The 19050-nt window shown below is 40.1% G+C and overlaps 1 protein-coding gene across 3 annotated transcripts in view; it reads left to right on the top strand.

The window, feature by feature from the left end:
• The window catches only part of CHAT (choline O-acetyltransferase), a 32897-nt gene extending 18939 nt beyond the window's left edge, over window positions 1–13958 (top strand). For all 3 annotated transcript variants that reach the window (XM_039379729.1, XM_039379728.1, XM_027720681.2), the window contains 7 exons: window positions 1273–1373; window positions 1564–1692; window positions 2799–2921; window positions 4343–4484; window positions 7613–7675; window positions 11734–11871; window positions 13589–13958. In XM_039379729.1, coding sequence (XP_039235663.1) covers window positions 1273–1373; window positions 1564–1692; window positions 2799–2921; window positions 4343–4484; window positions 7613–7675; window positions 11734–11871; window positions 13589–13858 — 966 coding nt within the window. In that variant the 3' untranslated portion in view covers window positions 13859–13958. The remainder of the gene's footprint in view (window positions 1–1272; window positions 1374–1563; window positions 1693–2798; window positions 2922–4342; window positions 4485–7612; window positions 7676–11733; window positions 11872–13588) is intronic.
• Window positions 13959–19050: the final 5092 nt, after the last annotated feature.

The raw sequence follows: 19050 nt of genomic DNA, 5'->3' as shown, positions 1-19050 counted from the left end.
AGTAACATGAAAAGAGAAACCCCTAAAATAATTCACTTCCACTGACTTACCCCAGTGAAAATACATTTCAGTAGCCATTCCTGATTTATGCCACTGCAAATGACATTATTAGCAGACTCCAGTGCTGCATTTTTGAAGAAGAAATCATTTGTCTTTAGTTAGAATCCTGTTATTTGCAGGGTCTCTTGTTGACATGTTTCAAGCAGATGAGAGTAAACAAGATTTCTTTTTGTTTACTATCATAAGGTAGCAGAAAGAAAATAAAATTGCACAGTATATGGGAGAGCTTCATCTGTCCAGATGTATTCAGGCCAGCAGTTTAAAAGTGAAGAGAAATTCTTAGGGAAATAAGATTCCATTTTCTTTCATGCATACACAGATTATGTAGGAAGCCATTCTCACAGTAGAACTTGTTCTTTCTCTCCATGTTCTTCTTCACCTTTGCAGTAAGGTATCAGAAAATGGTCAGGTGAACCTTTTGCATCATGCACACACACTCTGTGAAAACCTCATGGAAAGCAGGAAGGCAGGATGCATGTGTGTGATACAAATGCACAGTGAGCTGAGGGAGAGAAGTCCAGCCAAATATACTTCAAAAGAAGTGTGGGGCAAAATCCAGAAAAAGGACAGGAAACATGTGAGACAAGTTGCAGTATTGTCCTAGACATCTGCTTTTGTTTGAGATGCAGAAATAACCAACTGCATGGGTGTATCACAGAATCAGAGTGCAGCAGGTTGTCACCAGCTATGAAATAAAGAAGGAAGACAAGTAAGAGGGAAATGAAGAAAGCACCTCGAATTAAAAAACGCTTAAAAACAAGCTATGAGAAAGCTACCAAATAAGGATGAGCTTTGTAATAAAATGGGACCTTATGGATTTCCCAGATCTAGACTCTGCATTGCTCCCAAATGTGGAAGGAGAACCCCGGCCTGTCTTTCTGTTGATGGGTTTTCTGTACCATAAAGCACACGCTAAATCAAATTTTCAGACTCCCATAGGAATTGCTAAAATTCACATTCTCACAGGTCTCAGTCCAAAATAGCAGCATGAAAGGGATTCAATGCAATGCCTTTCACAGGACAAGAAAATCTCCTGTGATAGGCCTGTAAGTCACCCACTGACCTATAAGGCAAGGAAGATCCTGATACGAGCAATAAGAAAACCACAGGAGAACAATAACATGTTTGTTAGTTAGGTTTCCATCACGAGTAACTTATACAGGGAATAAATCATGTTCTGGCTATCTTGCTCCTGTTCTTTTCCTTGTTTAGTTTGTGGTAGGAAGAGATGGAGTCTGCGGCACCGTGTGTGAACATTCCCCTTTCGATGGCATCGTGATGGTGCAGTGCACTGAATATTTGCTCAAGCACGTGTGAGTTCCCTTTCAGTACAGCTTTTGTACCCACTCCCGCCCCTGGGGAAGCCTCTGCCAGTGGAAAATTCCCCCTGACGCACTAAGGCCCATAAAACTACTGGAAACCAGTGATTCACCTGCTAAAAAGCAGTGTTTAACAGAGAGATTAATCCTGTGACCTAATGATTTCTGTCTCGCATACTAACAGGAAAGAAAATTCCAAGAAATTAGTCCGAGCTGATTCAGTGAGCGAGCTTCCTGCTCCACGGAGACTAAGATGGAAATGTTCCCCTGAAATTCAGACACATTTGGCATCATCAGCAGAAAAACTTCAAAGGTAGAACAGATGCTTCATTTTTCTCAACAGTGACTGCAAGCTGGGAACTACCCAGCACATTGTGTGCTGGGTAGTTTCCTCCTAGAGGGCTTCCTGCCCTCCTGCCCTCCTGCTCCTCCTCATCTTCCCAACCTGGACATACCTAGCACCTCTTTGTGGGCTGGAGCTACTTCACTCTATTCAGGAATTGCATTTCCATTGTTTTCCTCCCCTGTAAATATTAGGAATGCTAAAATCCACTGGAAAAACGGTTTAGTCCTATTTTCACAGGATGCAAACAATGCAGGTCCTCTGTTTTTGTGGATGTCCTTTATGGGTTTGAGCTGATTCAATCTGAAGCCAGTGCAACAGGGATACATAGAGGGGACAGCAGAATACAACTGGTTTGAATAAACAATTTTAATTCAAGAATGTAATTTGTTTGCATTCATATTGCTCCTACAAAGGCTAGTTCTTCTGACTCTGTTTCCACACTGTAGAAGGTTTACATGATCTTTGGGAGTGGAGATGGCAATAAGAATTTATTTCTTTCAATACTCAGGCCTGTGATCTCTCTGTAGAGAATTAACACAGTGACTGCATGATCAGCTGTAAGTATATCCAGTGTGGTTGCACTAGGCAAGACCTCAAAGTGGATAGAAGCACACATAGGAATGGGAATATTAAGGATGCAGAGTAATTCCTTTTTGTTTTTAAATAAACGTAGTAGTCCTCTAAATTGGAACTTGCAATGAGCTTCCTCAGGTTTTACATGCACCCATTTCTTACTCAAATGAACAGACCTGAGTGCCACAGCTCATGTTAAGGCTGCACAAAACAAGCCTGGTGTAGAACCTGTATGAATAAAAGTTACTGACCAGGAACAAGTTACCAAAGGCCAAGACTGTCTGCAGAGCAGGAGCCCACTCACCTCAAAGTGGGTACAGGCAGGAGAGATCTCTGGGTTTTATTTGCAAATAAAAATGGAACATGATTTTGTTTAGTGGTGAACAAGGTAGTGTTAGGTTAATGGCTGGACTCGATCTTAAGAGTTCTTTTCCAAGCTTAATGATTCTATAAGATTCCTGCATCTCACCCTGGAGTAACTGCTTCTCCTTGTTTTCCAGGATGGTGGAAAATCTGGATTTTATTGCCTACAAGTTTGAGCACTATGGAAAGGAATTTATTAAGAAACAAAAGGTTAGCCCAGATGCCTACATTCAAGTAGCACTTCAGCTGGCATTCTACAGGTAAGGTTAATTCAGATCATTGGAACAAGGTACACAAGGTAGTGGTTTTTTAAAGAGAGTCCATTTTTAACTCAGCATTCAAAAAAATGCCTCCTTCATGGAAATGAGTGATCATGCCTAATGGTTGTAGGACAGGAAAAATAGAAATGGACACCTGGTTCTCAGACTACTCCTTTTCTTTGCTCCCTTTCCCTCTTCTTGCTCATCATCCCTGTGCCCCACACATGCCATTCCCAGCCAGTACCTTCCCCACAGCTGTCCCTGCCCTTGGCATAGAGAAGAGGGTGAGGGGATGTGGCAGGGAGTAGCGGGGTTTTCTGTAGCAGCAGCAGCTATAGGAGTCCAAGTCTCTGGGGCAGAAACACTCCCTTGCCACTGTGGGTGGCTTGGGAAGGACGTGGCAGTAACCCCAAGCTCACCACACACACACCTCCTGCACTGCAGGGTGAAAAGCGTCCACAGGGGAGAATTCTACAGCAGCATATCAGATCAGAGTTCCTACACAGGACAGTAACTACTGCTGCCTCCTTCTTCACAGACATCCCAAGATTTGATAATATCCTCTAATTTCCATGATATTACCAAAGTCAAAAGCTCCTTTCTACATTGCCAGAACTCCAGACTAGAGATCGGTGGCAGGGTTTCCTGCAGAACAGCCTATTACACAAGTAATTCTGACGTGGTCTTTACCTGGCCAAAACCAGAGGTGCCCAATACATTTTCTGTACTCCATTAACATCTGTTAAACATGCATTTTTTGTATATTCCATCAACCAACCTTCAAAAATGACCTAGTCCAAGATTTTTGTCTGGATTCCAGCCATGATATAAATTCCATGTTTGCAAAAAAACCAACTTAGGGGACAGTTACAATCTGAGACCCTCTGCTTCAACTGAAAGACATGCTAGTTCTCCTGAAGCAAGGAATTGTGGCTATATACCTGCACCCAAATTAACACTCTGTTCTAATTGCTATGTGGGTTTTCATTTCAGCTTTTCAGTTTTCTACTTTTTATTCACACGCTGAGTGTATTTTTTCTTATTTTAAATAAAACATATTTCAAGCCCATAAATAAATGATTAATTACACAATTATTTTATGATGCAGTACAAATAAAGCATTCCTTGAGATATTTCAGTAAATTTTAGTTTTACTAGCCTTGTTTTTACACAGCAAGTCATTTTTTACTGGCAATGCATAACTAAAACATATACAGCTGTATGTAGCTTCTCATATTAGAAGGGAGTGAGCATCGATCTTTTTTAAGTTTCTTATAGAATTCTATCAACATTAAGAAGAATACCGTGCAAAACATAAAAGTGTGTCTGTAACAATAAAATGTACCAAGCCTATATTTCTCTTAGTCTTTGTGACTCCTTGAAAATAATTATTCTTTGCTTTTCTTACTTTATTCTTTCAGATGCCACAGGAGACTCGTCCCGACCTATGAAAGTGCTTCCCTGCGCCGATTCGATGAGGGCCGAGTGGACAATATCAGGTCTTCTACCTCAGAAGCATTTGCTTTTGTAAAAGCAATGACTGATGACAAGACAGCTGTATCGGTATGTTGGTCTTCTTTGCCAAAACACTGAGTAAATAATGCATTCATGGTCCCTAGTCTCTCATTTTTTAACTGTTAACTGAGAACATAAAGGCATAGGGCAGGGTAGCAAGCATCACAGGATTTTGCTTTTTGTACAAACCAACCATTAAGCTAAATATAAATACTCCCTTTTTTTTATTTAAGCATCCAAAAGATTCAGAGCTGCCTAAACAGGACATTATAAGAAACAAAACATCTGATTTTAGATTTAGTACTGTCTTATGAATGTTCTGTCATCAGATCCAAATTCAATTCCCTGGAGAGATCTAGGCTGAACATGCAAAGTTCAGGATCATTATACTGCCACACCAGGGGAATTGCCTGGCAGGTCCCCTGCAGTAGTTAGTTCTGCTGCAGACTGCAATGTGTGATGTAATTCCCATGCTTTGATTTCTAGATAAGGTGGATATGTCCTGGCTGATCTTTTTTGTTTTAGAGTTGTGTTTCTACGAAATAGAATTAGTTTTATAGGATTCTCAAGGGAGCTGAACCTGAATAATGAAAAACTTCATCAAGCTAATCAAACAACTCTCCAAACTGTCCTGATACCATACTGCAAAAAGAAAAATTAAAATTTCCACCATCTGTTTCCAGAAGCATGAGTACTGTACAGAGGAGATGGGAATGCAAAGAGGTACAGCTGAGAGTATAGCTGCACAAACAGCATTGTGCACTGTCCCCCCATCATCCCTGGAGAGCCTCCCTCAATGTCTCTCTCTGTGCCGCTTCCACCCACTGCACTTCGCTGCCGTACGGGGAATTTCCAGGTGGCTCTTTAGATGCAAAACACTGCCACAATATAGGTTATTTTTCACAGTAAGCCCACTCCAGTGGCAACAGCCCACATGGCTGTTCTTTAGAATTCAGCATAGCATTGCTAGAGTCATTGCTGGAGTGTAGATTAAGTGTAAATTAATGAAATATTATAAACCAAGCTCTAATGTCCCAGAGGATGATGAAAATTTGCCCAGAGAAGTGCTCTGTTCGTCCGCTGCCTCTTCAGTCTCCTTAAGGTTACCATGCCCAGAATTTAGCTCCTGATGAACAAGACTCAAATTCCATGGTAAAATGATAAGTCAAAAAACCCTGTAGTAATTCCCTGTGCTGAGTGGGTAATTCACAGCAGATTAGGAGCATGCTATTACACATAATAGTGACTACTGTACAGAGGACAAGAAGAGGCTGTTGTTATTTGCTATCAGTGTCCTGTCTGACAAGATTCTTGGTTCTTGATCATATTTCATTAGAAGCTACTGTTGTGCACACCTTCCTCTCCACACGTGTGCTCAGCACATCCCCAGCCCCAACACACCTTGCAGCAGCCTGACCGCACTCCTGGGAGGAGCCAGCCTGCTCCTTAACGGGTTGTTTTAACAGATCCTCCTTGTTCCTTCCAATAGCCTCTTCCTTCCTTCCGTATTCCAACACTTAGTAACTTTTGCAGGTCTCCCAGCGCTTCAGCATTTCTCAGGATTTCACCACCCAAATCCGAGGCTGTGCTCCCCTTTCACAGCACCCCAACTTGTACTGCTTCATGCAAGCAAGCCAAGGAATGCCATGCATACCTAGATTGACCTCAGTCTCAGCCCCCATATCTTTCCACTGCATGCCTTGGCAGTAACAAATAGGGAGAATAATGGTTTCATCCCCCCTGGAAAACCTGCCATCATAATGCAAACCAATCCACTGATAGTTTTCCTGGCTTCTTGTCCACTGAGAGATACAAGGGACATTTATACTGGTCTGGGATTGTTCTTTCAAACAGACATTTAAAATCTTTGTTTTGATGTGAAAATTATATATATAATATATATATGATATATATATTATATATATAATATTATCACAGAAATAAAATATATAATTATCACAGAAACATTAGAAACAAAATTAGTTTAATACAACCCTATTCCAAGGTGATTTCTTTAGACCTACAAATTGTCTCTGAATGTTAAGGAGTTATTTCTATTTTTTGGACAAAGATCTGCATCACTTGCTTTAAGTAGCCTTGAACTACCCAAAATATTTTTTTGTTAATAGCCATTAATTAAAATAACATTGAAAACCATTTTCCTCCTGATGCTAATAAAAATTATCCTCAAACCATAGCTTGAACAGTCACCAAAGATTGATTGAATCAGATTGATTCTTTAGCAGGAGAAATATCTCATGCATTTGACACTTGCTGTAAAAGCAGCAGCTACTGACACTAGAGAGATTGCTTGAATAGCTGTAAATTAATCAGATTTAAAGACTGCCTTTGGTAATTTAATCTGTACAAGGGAACTAAGTCCTAGCTCTAGCCCTGTGAAAAAATATCAGACTCTGTATTTTGAAGGTCCCTGATGGTGACCTTGACTTGCTTCTAAAATGAATTCTTTGTTCAAAAGATCATTCATCGTCCATAGGAGCTGAAGGTCTCCTGTTTATCTGGAGACCCAGACATTTCTGGCTGTTTCAGGGTCTCCCCTAGTTGCAGTGTGAGACTTGATGTACAGCAGGGCAGCACTTCTTAGGATGCTTCCCTTTATATAAAAGGCTGCCATTTGACAGGAGTCAAAATTTACTAGCTTGTTATCTGAAATGCGAGGCATCTGTGGAGGGTAGAGCAGCCTTGGAAAATTCTAGATGCCCTTTCACACATGGAAGTAATTTTTCAACTGGCTAGTAAAATATCAATAATGGCTTTCATTAATATCACTGTCATTGTCTAGATAAACCACTCTGGAGAAGATACACTGCCTGTCTTTTCTGAAAACACTGAATTACACTAAACAATAATTTTCCTTATTTCAAATGGAGTGATTCAATTAGTAATAATCTATATCCCCAGAATCAATGGAAGGAGTCCACAAAAGGAACTACAAACCACCACCAATAAACCTGTTCAACCCTTGCACAACAAGGCACCGTTGCTGATCAGGACATTCATCCCTATGGCTTTTCATTTATAATGAGCACTTACACCTGAGGCAGGAGCAAAGGACATTTGAGAGTGCTTGTGGTTTGGCTGTTGGTTAGTTGATGGAAGATGCTATTTCTTTGAGAATTTATTCAATAATACATATATTTTGATTACCTCAACAGGATTCTGAGAAGATGCAGAGATTTAAGGACGCAATTACAGCTCAGACTAATTACTCTATTCTGGTGAGTAAAACCTTCTGCCTGTCAGAATAAGAACTAGTTGGCTTTTTCAAGAAAAGTATGAAGATACAATCACTAACTATTTTAGCACTAGAAAAATGTAGGCATCTCCAAATAGGAAAGTATCTGCCATGTCATCCTTATGAACATTTCCAATGGCCCAAATAGCCACATTCAACTACCCTCACCTTAAAAAATACTTCCTCAAAAGCAAGATAACAAAATTCTGCATCAGACATAAGTGGAAAGACCATGCTCTCTGGCATTAGCTCTCTTATCTAGCACTGTCATGGAATATGACACTCCGTGTCCAACCTACTCCCAGTGAATGTGCATCTGTGAAACACTTGTGATTTATGTCTGTGTCATTGTTAGGAGTCCCAGCCACAAACTGGGATTGCACTAACCTTGGTGTTGTGCAAATTAAAAATTCAAAAACGGCCTCCATCTTAAAGAGCTTGCAATCAAAATTTCATAAAGGGATTTTTTTTTATAAATACTGAAGAGTTTGGAAGGGAGAACAGTAGCCAGGTGAAAGAAATCTTTCTTCTTCGTGCTCTGTGATCAACATGAAATGTTAGCCATGAAGACAGCCAAGCAAAATGGCAGTGAGGTGTTCAGTGGGGTATGACAAGCAGAAAGCCTTATCAGAGATGAGAAGTATGCAAGGCTTAAAGCACCCAACTTAACTATGTAACACGCATGAAAAATAAAGTTCCAACTGCAAAATTCAATTCCCCCAAATTTACGGGTATTTAGACCCATAAACTATATCATTGCAGATAATCTCAAGACAGTTGTAACACATCAGGAACATTTTTTTCCCCCTAAAACTAACCATCTATGCATTTTCTTATATTTCTCTTCACTAGAGGAGAGAGGTCCCTATCTGTGATCTGATCCTGAGATGGACTGGTATTCTGGAAAGTGTATTCTGGTATTCCAAAGTGCCATTTCTAATAAAGGTCATTAACAATGAGGGAATGATTATAGCAAGTTCTGTTTTAAAGACCTGAATGCAGTGTCTAATTAAAGGAAGAGATGTCCTCCAGTGAAGAAATCAGTTTAGTATCAAATACAACTCATTTTCTCTTGATTAAAAATGAGACAATTCAGCCTGAGTAATGCTGTACATCCCACTGTGCCAAGACAAAGCACAGACTTATTCTATAAACAACTTAGTAATAACACTCATGAAATTAATAAATGTTAATAACCAGCTATGATAAGTGAATTTGCTACCTATGGTTTTGCCTCAGACCTTTGCCTAATAAGCCCACATTGTTGAATGCTGTTTAGATATTCATAATATGCAAGAAATCATTCACTTTCAGAGGTGGTTTCAAAGGGAAACTCAGAGCACTGGACAAGCAAAGTGTTGCTCTCAGGCAGGAACTGTGCCTAAAACTGTGAAACAAAAGAAGCAGGGAAGAAAAACAATTCTGTGTTTCAAGCCTTGTGCTGAGAACCCACATCTTAGAAACTGATACTCCATGTAATCCGTACAGAGAGGGGAAGTCTCACTTCAGGGCAACTGTCTCACCTGAACCATCTCAGGGTAACTTCACAATGAGCACAACATACTCTAGGTCTACTAGGTCACAACCAATGGAATTTCTGTACATCTCTTAAAAAACCAACCAAAAAAAAAAAATCTCCCCTCCAAGCTCCAAATCATTTGAGATCCAGAAACTGTTATAAAATTCAGCCTCCGGTGCAGCTCATGGGAAAATTTTAAAACTGCAGTTGGAAAAATAATTTAAATTTAAAAAGCTCTCCAGGTATTTCTACTCACCAAGCTTCCCCTTCTTTCTCAGAATAGCAAAATGTAATTGTTGTGCCTTTAAACTCTGGGTAAGACTTAGATGGTCTGACTAAATTGTGTGTAACAGACTGAAATGTAATAGCTCCTAAGAAAAACAAAAAAAAAAATCTACTTCATAAAACAAAAAGCAATTTACTGATTTTATTTCCCCTTGTTAAGGCTTACTAGTAGCATTGCTATCTTAAATGTGGAGCTCTAAAATTCAATTTAGCACAGTTTTTTCCTATGCGTTGACTCACAGTTTATTTCGTTAGCCTGTCTCGGCCTCTCCTCAGACATGACATTGATCTATGTTGCAAAAATGTCATTGCTAACAGCCTTATAAATCTTGTGTGATAGCAAAATATTTCCTTTGATTATCAAGTTGGTTTCCCTGTATGGGAAAAAGAACGTAAGCACAGCCCTGATGTATGCCACCTTCCTGCAAGCATCCTTGCTCTGTCTGGGCTGATGAACAAATAGTCTGGGCTGATGAACAAATAGTCTGGGCTGATGAACAAATAGCCCCCTTACCAATGGGTGCTAGTCCTTAATAAGCCAAAAAGACTGCACTCCCAACCCCCTGCTTCAGGTGCTTACCAATGGTTAAAGCTATTCTCCTTGTAAGAGGAAAAGCAAACTTGTGCTTTTCTTTAATTTATTTTTTTTAATCTTTAAGAGGAAAACCAAGCTTGTGCTCTCTTTTAAATCCTGCCTTTTCTCAGGCTGCTTGTTTCCCTTGTTACAAGGGGCCTGTGGCACAGGGATATCAGTTCTGCTCTCAGTGTAGTACAATGTCCCTGGTTCAGCATTCTCTTCCTGTATGACTTCTGCCTGGATCAGGGATGAGCTACAGCTCAGTCCACAAAATCAGTGCTTTCACCAGCAAGAACAAACCTGGACTGAAGGATTTTAAACGCAGATATTATCTGAGGCAATTCCTACCTGACCAAATTTTGATTTGGTTTCCTAAGAAAACAAAACCCTGTAACTATCCTGTCTGCCAGTCTCCACTGCTCATTTTTGATCCCGTCAGCCATCTTCAATCACATTTGCTAGCAAGGCAAAGATCCTAAAGGGAATAAATCCCTTAAGTCTGGAGCATTAGGGAGCTGGGCAGAGCAGAGACCCAAGCAGGGCAAGCTGATGGCAGAAAGCCTCAGTGCAGGCTCAGCAGCAGTTCTTGTACCTGGCCAGCCAGCCACCAATGTGCCACTGAGGCCAACATTCAGCCCCCACATGTGCTTCCTATCACTTTGCCTGAGATCCTCAGACAGGAGAGGGAATTGGGGACATTCAAGAGCAGGGTCAGGGGGCAAGCATGGCTGGTTCTGCGTTGGGGATCATGGTGAGCAGAGACAGGGGCAAGCAGGACAGCAAGTAGAGACTGCTGAGGGCCTCTTGCTTGTCAAGAACTTTATTCTCCTTTGTTAAACCCTGTTTAATTTAATCTTGGACTCCTGGTACCACAACTGTGGTACCATCCAACTATGCTGTCCTACACTTACTGTTTCCAATTGCCTCACTGGAGTGAGGGCTCAAGTAATGAGATATTCCAGCTCTGCAATGAAGCCAACACAGGGAGTGGGGAAAGAAATTGGATATTTTGGCAGTGAATTAAATAGCAATGGCATTCTATATCCCCAACTCCAGTCTTCTCAATCAGTGGGATATGCTAGTGGATCTGTGAAGGATCACTGGCAAATCTATCTCTTATTCTATCTCTTATTCTGCTATATTTTTTGTGGACACCTACCAGATCTTTGGATCTAGATTCTATGGAATGACATATGCTTTAACTGCCAGAGTGAGATGTAGGTACCAAGGCAATGAAAGCTTAATTTGTTCCAATTTGGAGGTGTTTTGGAGCCTTCTATCTTAAAATATAACCCTCATGATGCGCAGAAAATTCCAAAACATGCTCAGAAATTTCCGGTGTCCCATATGCTCCCCTCAGCACCCTTGGAAGCCCAGCCCATGATATTCAGCTCTGAGAGATGATAAACACCCAGATAACATCAGCACATAATACATCCCAAGACCGTTTCCATTCTAATTTTTACATCTTCAGAGCACCACATGAATTTCTAGTTACTGATCCTCTGCAAAGTACATACTCAGAGTAATATCTGAACATTACAGGCTTTACATCACTCTAACCAAGTTCATCAACTCTGACCAGAAAACTAGGCAGTAACAGCCCAGAAAATGCCTCCAAACTCAGTTAAATGCTGGTGTCTTATCACCCTGTACACAGGCTATTACTGGAATGGCAATAGACAATCACCTGCTGGGGCTCAGAGAGGTGGCACGGGAACACTTCAAGGAACTGCCAGAGATATTTACAGATGAGACATATTTGACAAGCAATCGATTCATCCTCTCAACCAGCCAGGTGAGTTTCTCCTGCTCACTGGTCTTGCTAAGCAAAGGCTAATTCATTTGTGTTCTGCCAGACCTTGTGGCTCACCATGAAAACAATGTAAAAAAGTAAAACAAACAAAAGTGGTGTCATCGAGAACCATCAAGAAGTCTGCAAATTGCTCCACATTTTTAGTCCAGTTTTAGTCCATCAGCACACTAAATCAGCAACATAAGCACAGTAAAGACCGAATGGAGTTATCACTTCATTTGCAACATTCCAGAGCCCTTCCTGGAAATTCTGGAAATGCACATAAACAAACTCAGAAAAAATTCACAGAAAGGCTCAGAGTTCCCTCAATTTCCATTGTACTTATGTTCCCATTCCCTTTCTTCTCCTCCTTCTCCCAAGCTCACAGCTCTAGTGCGAAGTGACAGTACAGCCACAAGCCAGGTGGGCTCCCACTCTGAGAAACAAAAAGCCGAGAGCCATGAGGACATTTTACTCTTAAAAGTAGCTGTGTTTGAAATCTTTGAGAGCCTTTGGTTATTCACTGTAAGACTACAACCCATGCAGACATACAACTTAGATTTACAGACATTTCAGACGTACAGATATTTATGGATTTACAGTTATTTGCACATTCAAAGATACTCTAAGAGTCAACACCTCCTACATTTAATGTTCTGAATAAGGAAACATCCTTATGGCATACAGCCTAAAAATTAAGTGTTTCATTGCATGTAGTAGTAGTCCTAATGAAAGAAGGAATCTTTCATTAATGTATGAATTCATTAACTGAAACACTAACCCAACTGCACAGACTGGAACTATACAACAAAAGAGAGTTATAATATCATGCTACAGCATAAAACCTTCATAAGTAATTTGATCTTGGCATAATGTTTGTAGGCTTTCAGACATGAGTGAATGTAACCAACACACTACTACATAAATTCTCTGAGAAACTATCCATGAGCAAAGAGTGCTTCTGAATAGCTTTATGGCCTTCGGCTGTTGCACAGCAAATTTATCTGACAATTCTATGGCTCTATTAGCAGGACTAATGGCTTGTTCTACACCATTAAAAAGCCAAATGTCTTTTGTGAAGGCTCATGTACACAAAGTCTGAAACATATAGGTTTCTAACACATCTTTTATTTTCTGCAGTAGAAAGTGTTTCACTGCCTTATTATGCCATGATTAAACTGTAGTGTGATAGAATTAGAGCATCTAGATGCATTAAAATATTTTTATACATCATCCCAATTATAAACTATTATTAGAAATGGACAATACTAATATCTATAATTTAATGCAGTCTTCGCATTACAAGTTTAACATAACCCTAGGATAACCTTAAGAAATTAAAAACCTTAGACAAGTTTTAGTTACCATGATTTTATGTATGAGAATTACATAAATCTCCTATCTGTAACAAAGCTTATAGCTTTTTAATAGCTATATAAATTAAGCAAAGAAATGCAGTCTAGCTACTTCAAACGATGCCAGTTTTTAAGTGATAGCAAACAAACAGAGCAACCAAATTCTATTCCGAGATCAGCTTTTACCGTCCAAGGTAAATCAGCTCCAGGTCTGGACTTCTGAAGCCAGTGATACTCCACAAGGGGAAATTCACCACATTACCAGCATTTGTAGCATTTGTTTATCCTTCTCCTCATTCCTAACCAGCTGATTTCAGGTCTCCTGATTAATCAGAGATCACTCCTTCCCTTCTCCCTGCAACCAGGTTCCAACTACTATGGAAATGTTCTGCTGCTATGGGCCTGTGGTGCCCAATGGATATGGGGCATGTTATAACCCTCAGCCAGAGCACATATTATTCTGCATCTCAAGCTTTAAAGAATGTAAAGAAACCTCCTCAGTCACGTTTGCAAAAGCTGTGGAAGAAAGTCTCCTAGCAATGAGAGATCTGTGCAACAAATGCAATTCTGCTGTGGCAAAGCCACCTGCTAAACAAGATGCAGCCACACAGCTGCAGAGTGCCAGCAAACACTAAGAAGATGTGGGAATTATTCTCCTGATCCACCTTATGAAGAAACATGACATAGTTGTTCAAAGGCAAGATCGTACTAGTAATAGAACAGTGTACAACCAAAGTGTCATTTGTTTCTCATTGTTGCCAATATTTACAACTCTGTGTACTAAATCTACTATTTCTTGCTTAGGAGTCAGCAAAAAAGGTTTGGTCTCCCTGGCTGAAATGAAGGAGGAAGTAATACAAGTATGTGTTGTACTACCATTTCTAACATAATTAACTTGTGCCATATTATCATCTAAAAAACTGAGTAAGTTTGTATATGACATGAATTAAATACTAAGGCACACCAATTAATTAATATCCCCTTGCAAGTAGTTCTAAAATAGTCACATCTATTCCTGAAAGATTTGCATGTAAAGAAAAAAAAAAATTCCCCTATTGGGAATTTTGAGAGTAACACTGTAAATAATACGCTGATGCCATTATATCTTGAACATTTGCATGATGGATATTTAATACCACCAGTCTATTAACTATAAAAGAAAAATTGATTGTTTTTAAGAGTGGCCACTGTGCATTTCCACAGAGATTAAAAACATAACACTAGTGTTTACATGTTACCCCAATTCAAAAATGCTGCAGAAATAATTTAGCCTTTATTCTGGTTTGCACTGGCCTCAAGCACAGTCCTATTCTGAAAGTAGCATATTGGAGACATGATCCATTACAGAGAACTGGGAGAATTTTGTCCGTAATGAATTGACTTAATTATTTCTTTCTATCAGTGAGCAAAATCCAGTCTGACAGAGCAGCAAAGCATAAGTACCATTCAGTCCTACTTAGGACCTTTTCTGTTTGCATGGGAATGAATGTAGTCACTGTGACTAGCAGGAGAGTATATGCAACCAAACAAAATCAAAGAGCAATAACTAGAATGAAGAGGCAAATTTGCAATATAAGGAAGTCTTCAAGCTGGAGCTATAAATACCAGTTTTAGAGTATTGGTACTCATATCATCTTTGCATCATCCCATGTGAAGGGATTTATAGTTTATATTTTTAATAGCATAACTAGAGTATCATATCCTGCAATATACAGTAAATTCAATTAGGAAAATAATAGAGTATCTAGTAATTTCTGTATTATGTGAGTGTTATCCTGAGGGTTTTCTCATTATCTCTTTCATTCCCTACAAATTCTTCCAAGGACTGATATTTTCAGTCACTTTCTCTCAAGCCAAAGTATGTTGCCTTACTTATAAGTATTCAGTCATCATTGTTAGAATACACCTTACTCACTGACTAAAGACACTTACCTACCAACTCCAGCGCAGATCCCTTGCTACACAAGCTGGAACACACTCTGAGGCCTGGCCAGGGATTGCTTACTTGCCTGTGGAGAGGTGGAGATATTTTTTCTTCTTTTGTAGACTGAACTAATCCCACGCTTAAGCACTCTCAAGCCTAAAAGCAGAAGAAGAGATTTATTACAATAAACTAGAGATGCAGACGTATTTCTGTTTAAGAACTCTAGATACACACTCAGTAGATTCTATATGTCTGTGCCTATTTTACTGCCTCTTTGGAGTTGCATGCATGCAATTAAGCAGTCTGCTGGATAAAGGATATTCATAACCCCATAAGTAAAGCACAGTGGGCCTGATAATCAATTGGAGAAAAGTCAGTTATGTTGGAGTAAATCAGCTATGATGACTTACAGACATTAAGAGCTGGGCTCATTTCTTTAAAGTTATTATGTTTCACTTTAAAATATGATTCATTACTTCGTAAGCTTTGGTTCAAATCAAAGATAAAAATCTATTTTTAGATTATATAAATAATATTATGGCATAAAATCTTCCCCAAAGTTATCATAAAATGGTTTAGGTTGGAAGGGACCTTAAAGATCATCTCGTTCTCACTTCCCTGCCATTAGACCAGGTTGCTCAGAGCCCCATCCAGCCTGGCCTTGAACACTTCAAGGGATGAGGCATCCACAACTTCTCTGGGCAATCTGTTCCAGGGCCTCACCACCTTCACATTAAAGTGCTTTCCTAACGTCTAATCTCCTCTAATCTAAAAGTTAGGAGGTAAAAATAAATAAAAATCAAGAAAACTGCCAGTTGAACCAAATATTCACTTAAAGAATACGCTGTTCAAAATATAACTTTTAATTGTTCCTATACTATAATTATGAACATTTCTTTAGAACATTCTTGGTAATTTTTCTTTGTCACATTTCACTACAAAGGCATTCTTCATTTTTAACATAAATGTAGCACTACATCTTTTCATAGAATTTTATGCTTAAAATTATAATATTTGAAATGTATAACAATACTGTAAATATTTATTTGATAATTTATTCATTTTCTTCTAATTAAATACATAATTTTATTTTGTATTCCTACTTATATAGGTACTGATAGTTGTTTGTAAGTATTACCTGTCTCTTATTTTACTTTTTTGCCTGGAATTTTAACAGCAGCTTAGACACTGTACTCAACACAGTCACTGTGAGAATTCAGGCTGCAACTACACCCACCCCTGAAACGTTATTCCAGTTTATCATTAAGAGCCCCTTACTTGTCTACAGGTGCCATAACAGGTGTTTTAGATTCTCCAACTCTGCAAAATACTGGTAGTGGAAGATACTGACACCATATTTTTACTTGAGGTCCAGTGACCACCCATCCTTCCCATTTATTTAGCTAACCATTCCAGACTTGTATCTTAGTGATCTGGTTTTAGTATTCAGCCTGAACACCTGAAAGGAGCAGCTTTGATGAACTCACTCCCTCCAGAGGAAGCCATTTGTGCACATGCTTTTCCTTAGCCACTACCCCTGCTAAAAGCACTACCTGCAAAGTACTTGACTTCGTGCAAGAACCTTCAGACTCAGTTCAGGTCTGTTTAAATTGGAGAGTCCTGGTTAAATTACAGATGGATAAAATTCACAGGGCATCACAAACTTCTCTGTTTGACAGCAGGAGCTTCCTAAGGGACTGTGCTGCTTCTCAGTTAACAGAACCCCATACACCTGTGTGGGATGATCTCATACTGCAGCTGCATCTGTGAAGGATTTCAGGAAATAGGTAGCTTTTTTACATTCTTATTTAAAATTATTTGTATTATACAAATGAAGTTACTTTCTGAAGTTTAAAAATACACACTTCTATGCACTTATGGAAGTCAAATGTGAAGCTTTTAAAATGTTTCTAACCAGAAAACTGCGGAATAGATTGTTCAGTATAAAAAGAGAGAAAATTTTGATTGACAAACCAAGTGTAATTACATTAATGTAACAAGTGGCAATGATTTAATGAGCCTCTTGGTGGGACCCGGGACACACAGCCCCCCTGCAAGAGAACTTGGAGAAGGTAATTGTTTTGCTCTCTCCGTGGGCGTACACCACCGTTCACGCAGTGCTGGGATGTAGGAAATTAAAAAGCCAATTTTTTTCGTGAAATTTTGTATTCACAGCGAGCAAAAGCAAAAGACGCTTGAGTTCAAAACAGGAGTATTTCAAGGGTGTAAAAGCCCGACCTCGCTCCTTTGACAGGAGTGCTGCCAGAGTCTCTGTGCCACGTGTAACTTGGCAGGACGTGGCTGTGACAACACAGCGTATGAGTTGCAGACGACATAGAAATATTTTAGCGATACTTTTATTTTTATAAAAAAAAAGTATAGATTTATGACAAATGTAAATGTGTGTTTATAGCACATGTTGTTCCTGTTCTGTTCTGTCTCTATCGAAATATATTTATCTGTCTATATCGATATATACGCGCCGAAGCGTACGCTGGTAACGCGAGTTCAGCTCGCTCGCAGACGGAGCTTCGCACCGCAAATAAAAGCCACTAGATGAAAGACCTTTGTCGAGTTTTTCTGCCGGGCAGCCCTGGAGCCCCCGAGCCCCCCTGGCCCCGACACAGGGACCCTCAGGGGCGGGGGAGCCTCTGGGACCGCACCCACGGCGGCTCCCGGCGGGTTCCTGCCGCTCCCTCGCGTCCTGGCACCAGTCACAGATTCCAGGTAGCCGTGCCGTAGGGAGGGGTCTCGTAGCGCACGGCGAGCAGGCTGCGAAGGGGCTCTGGCAATTGTGCCAGAGCGAGAGGAGGAAAGAGCTGCTCCTCAAACACGCCTCAGAAAGCACAAACACCTCCATCTTTTGTGTTTGCTAAAATAAGCTCCCATTACAGTGTGTATATATTTTTTCTTTTCCAGTTGCACAAACTCATTAAAAACGCAGTCTGAAATAAACTCATAAAGATGAAAACGTTTAACCCCCAAATTTATCCACAAAGCAAAGTACTTGAGAGTAAAAAGTAACATTTGTTGCTTACAACTCAGCTATTATTTGCAGCAACCAACACAACGCAGGCAGCAGGTACCCCCAGGGTCGGAGCAGCTGTGCCACGTTTTGGAGCTCCGGCATCGGCAGGTGAGCTCCGCTCGGAGCGGGGCCGAGCCGGCTGTGCTGCTCCGGGCACTGCTGCGGGTGTGGGGCGGCTCCACGGCAGCTCCAGCAGAAGAGCAGCGCCTCGGGGCATCGCTGAGCTAGCGAGCGCTGCAGAACTCTGCTGTCCGTACCTCAGGTTGCAGCGATGCATCACACACAGAGGAGGGTTGTAGCTCTTTTTTTTTCTAATTCACCTCGTTGAGTACTGGTGTGGTCTGTTTCCTGTTTATTAGGGAACGAGCAACACTTTTCCGCTGTTGCTTTCCAGTCGTAAGAGGGCACATAATAAAAATTTCTGCCTACCAAAACGAATCTAAGGTTACAAGACAAGTCAAATTGTATGTGTGTGATCTCAGGTATTCAAATAAGTAAAATTTTGTCATTATAAAGGCTTTAGATCACATAGAGGTACCAAAAAAACTATATATATATATAAATATATATATACACACATACACAGTATCAGATAAATCACTATTTGCTTGACACTGGAAACTTGAGAGCATGTGTTAATGCAATGTATGCACCACTGGCAACTCATTCAAGTTCTCTAACTGGGGTTGGTAGATCATTGCAATGTACCTGACACGGACTGAGAGAGACCAGGCCCTCACCTGGGGAAACTGATAGGGTGGGCTTTATGATTTAGAGCCCACAGTATAGAGATGTTACCCCTCTCATCCATTTTACAAGTGTAAATTAATTGTCAGAGATTGCCATTAAAGCTTCCTAGAAAGCAGCAAGAGCTG

The sequence above is a fragment of the Pipra filicauda genome, unplaced genomic scaffold (assembly GCF_003945595.2).
Source record: "Pipra filicauda isolate LSUMZ 115617 unplaced genomic scaffold, ASM394559v2 scaffold173_size1550139_pilon, whole genome shotgun sequence".
Classification (NCBI taxonomy): Eukaryota; Metazoa; Chordata; class Aves; order Passeriformes; family Pipridae; genus Pipra; species Pipra filicauda.
Note: the sequence above shows the minus strand (reverse complement) of the source record. Positions and strands in the feature narration are given on the sequence as shown.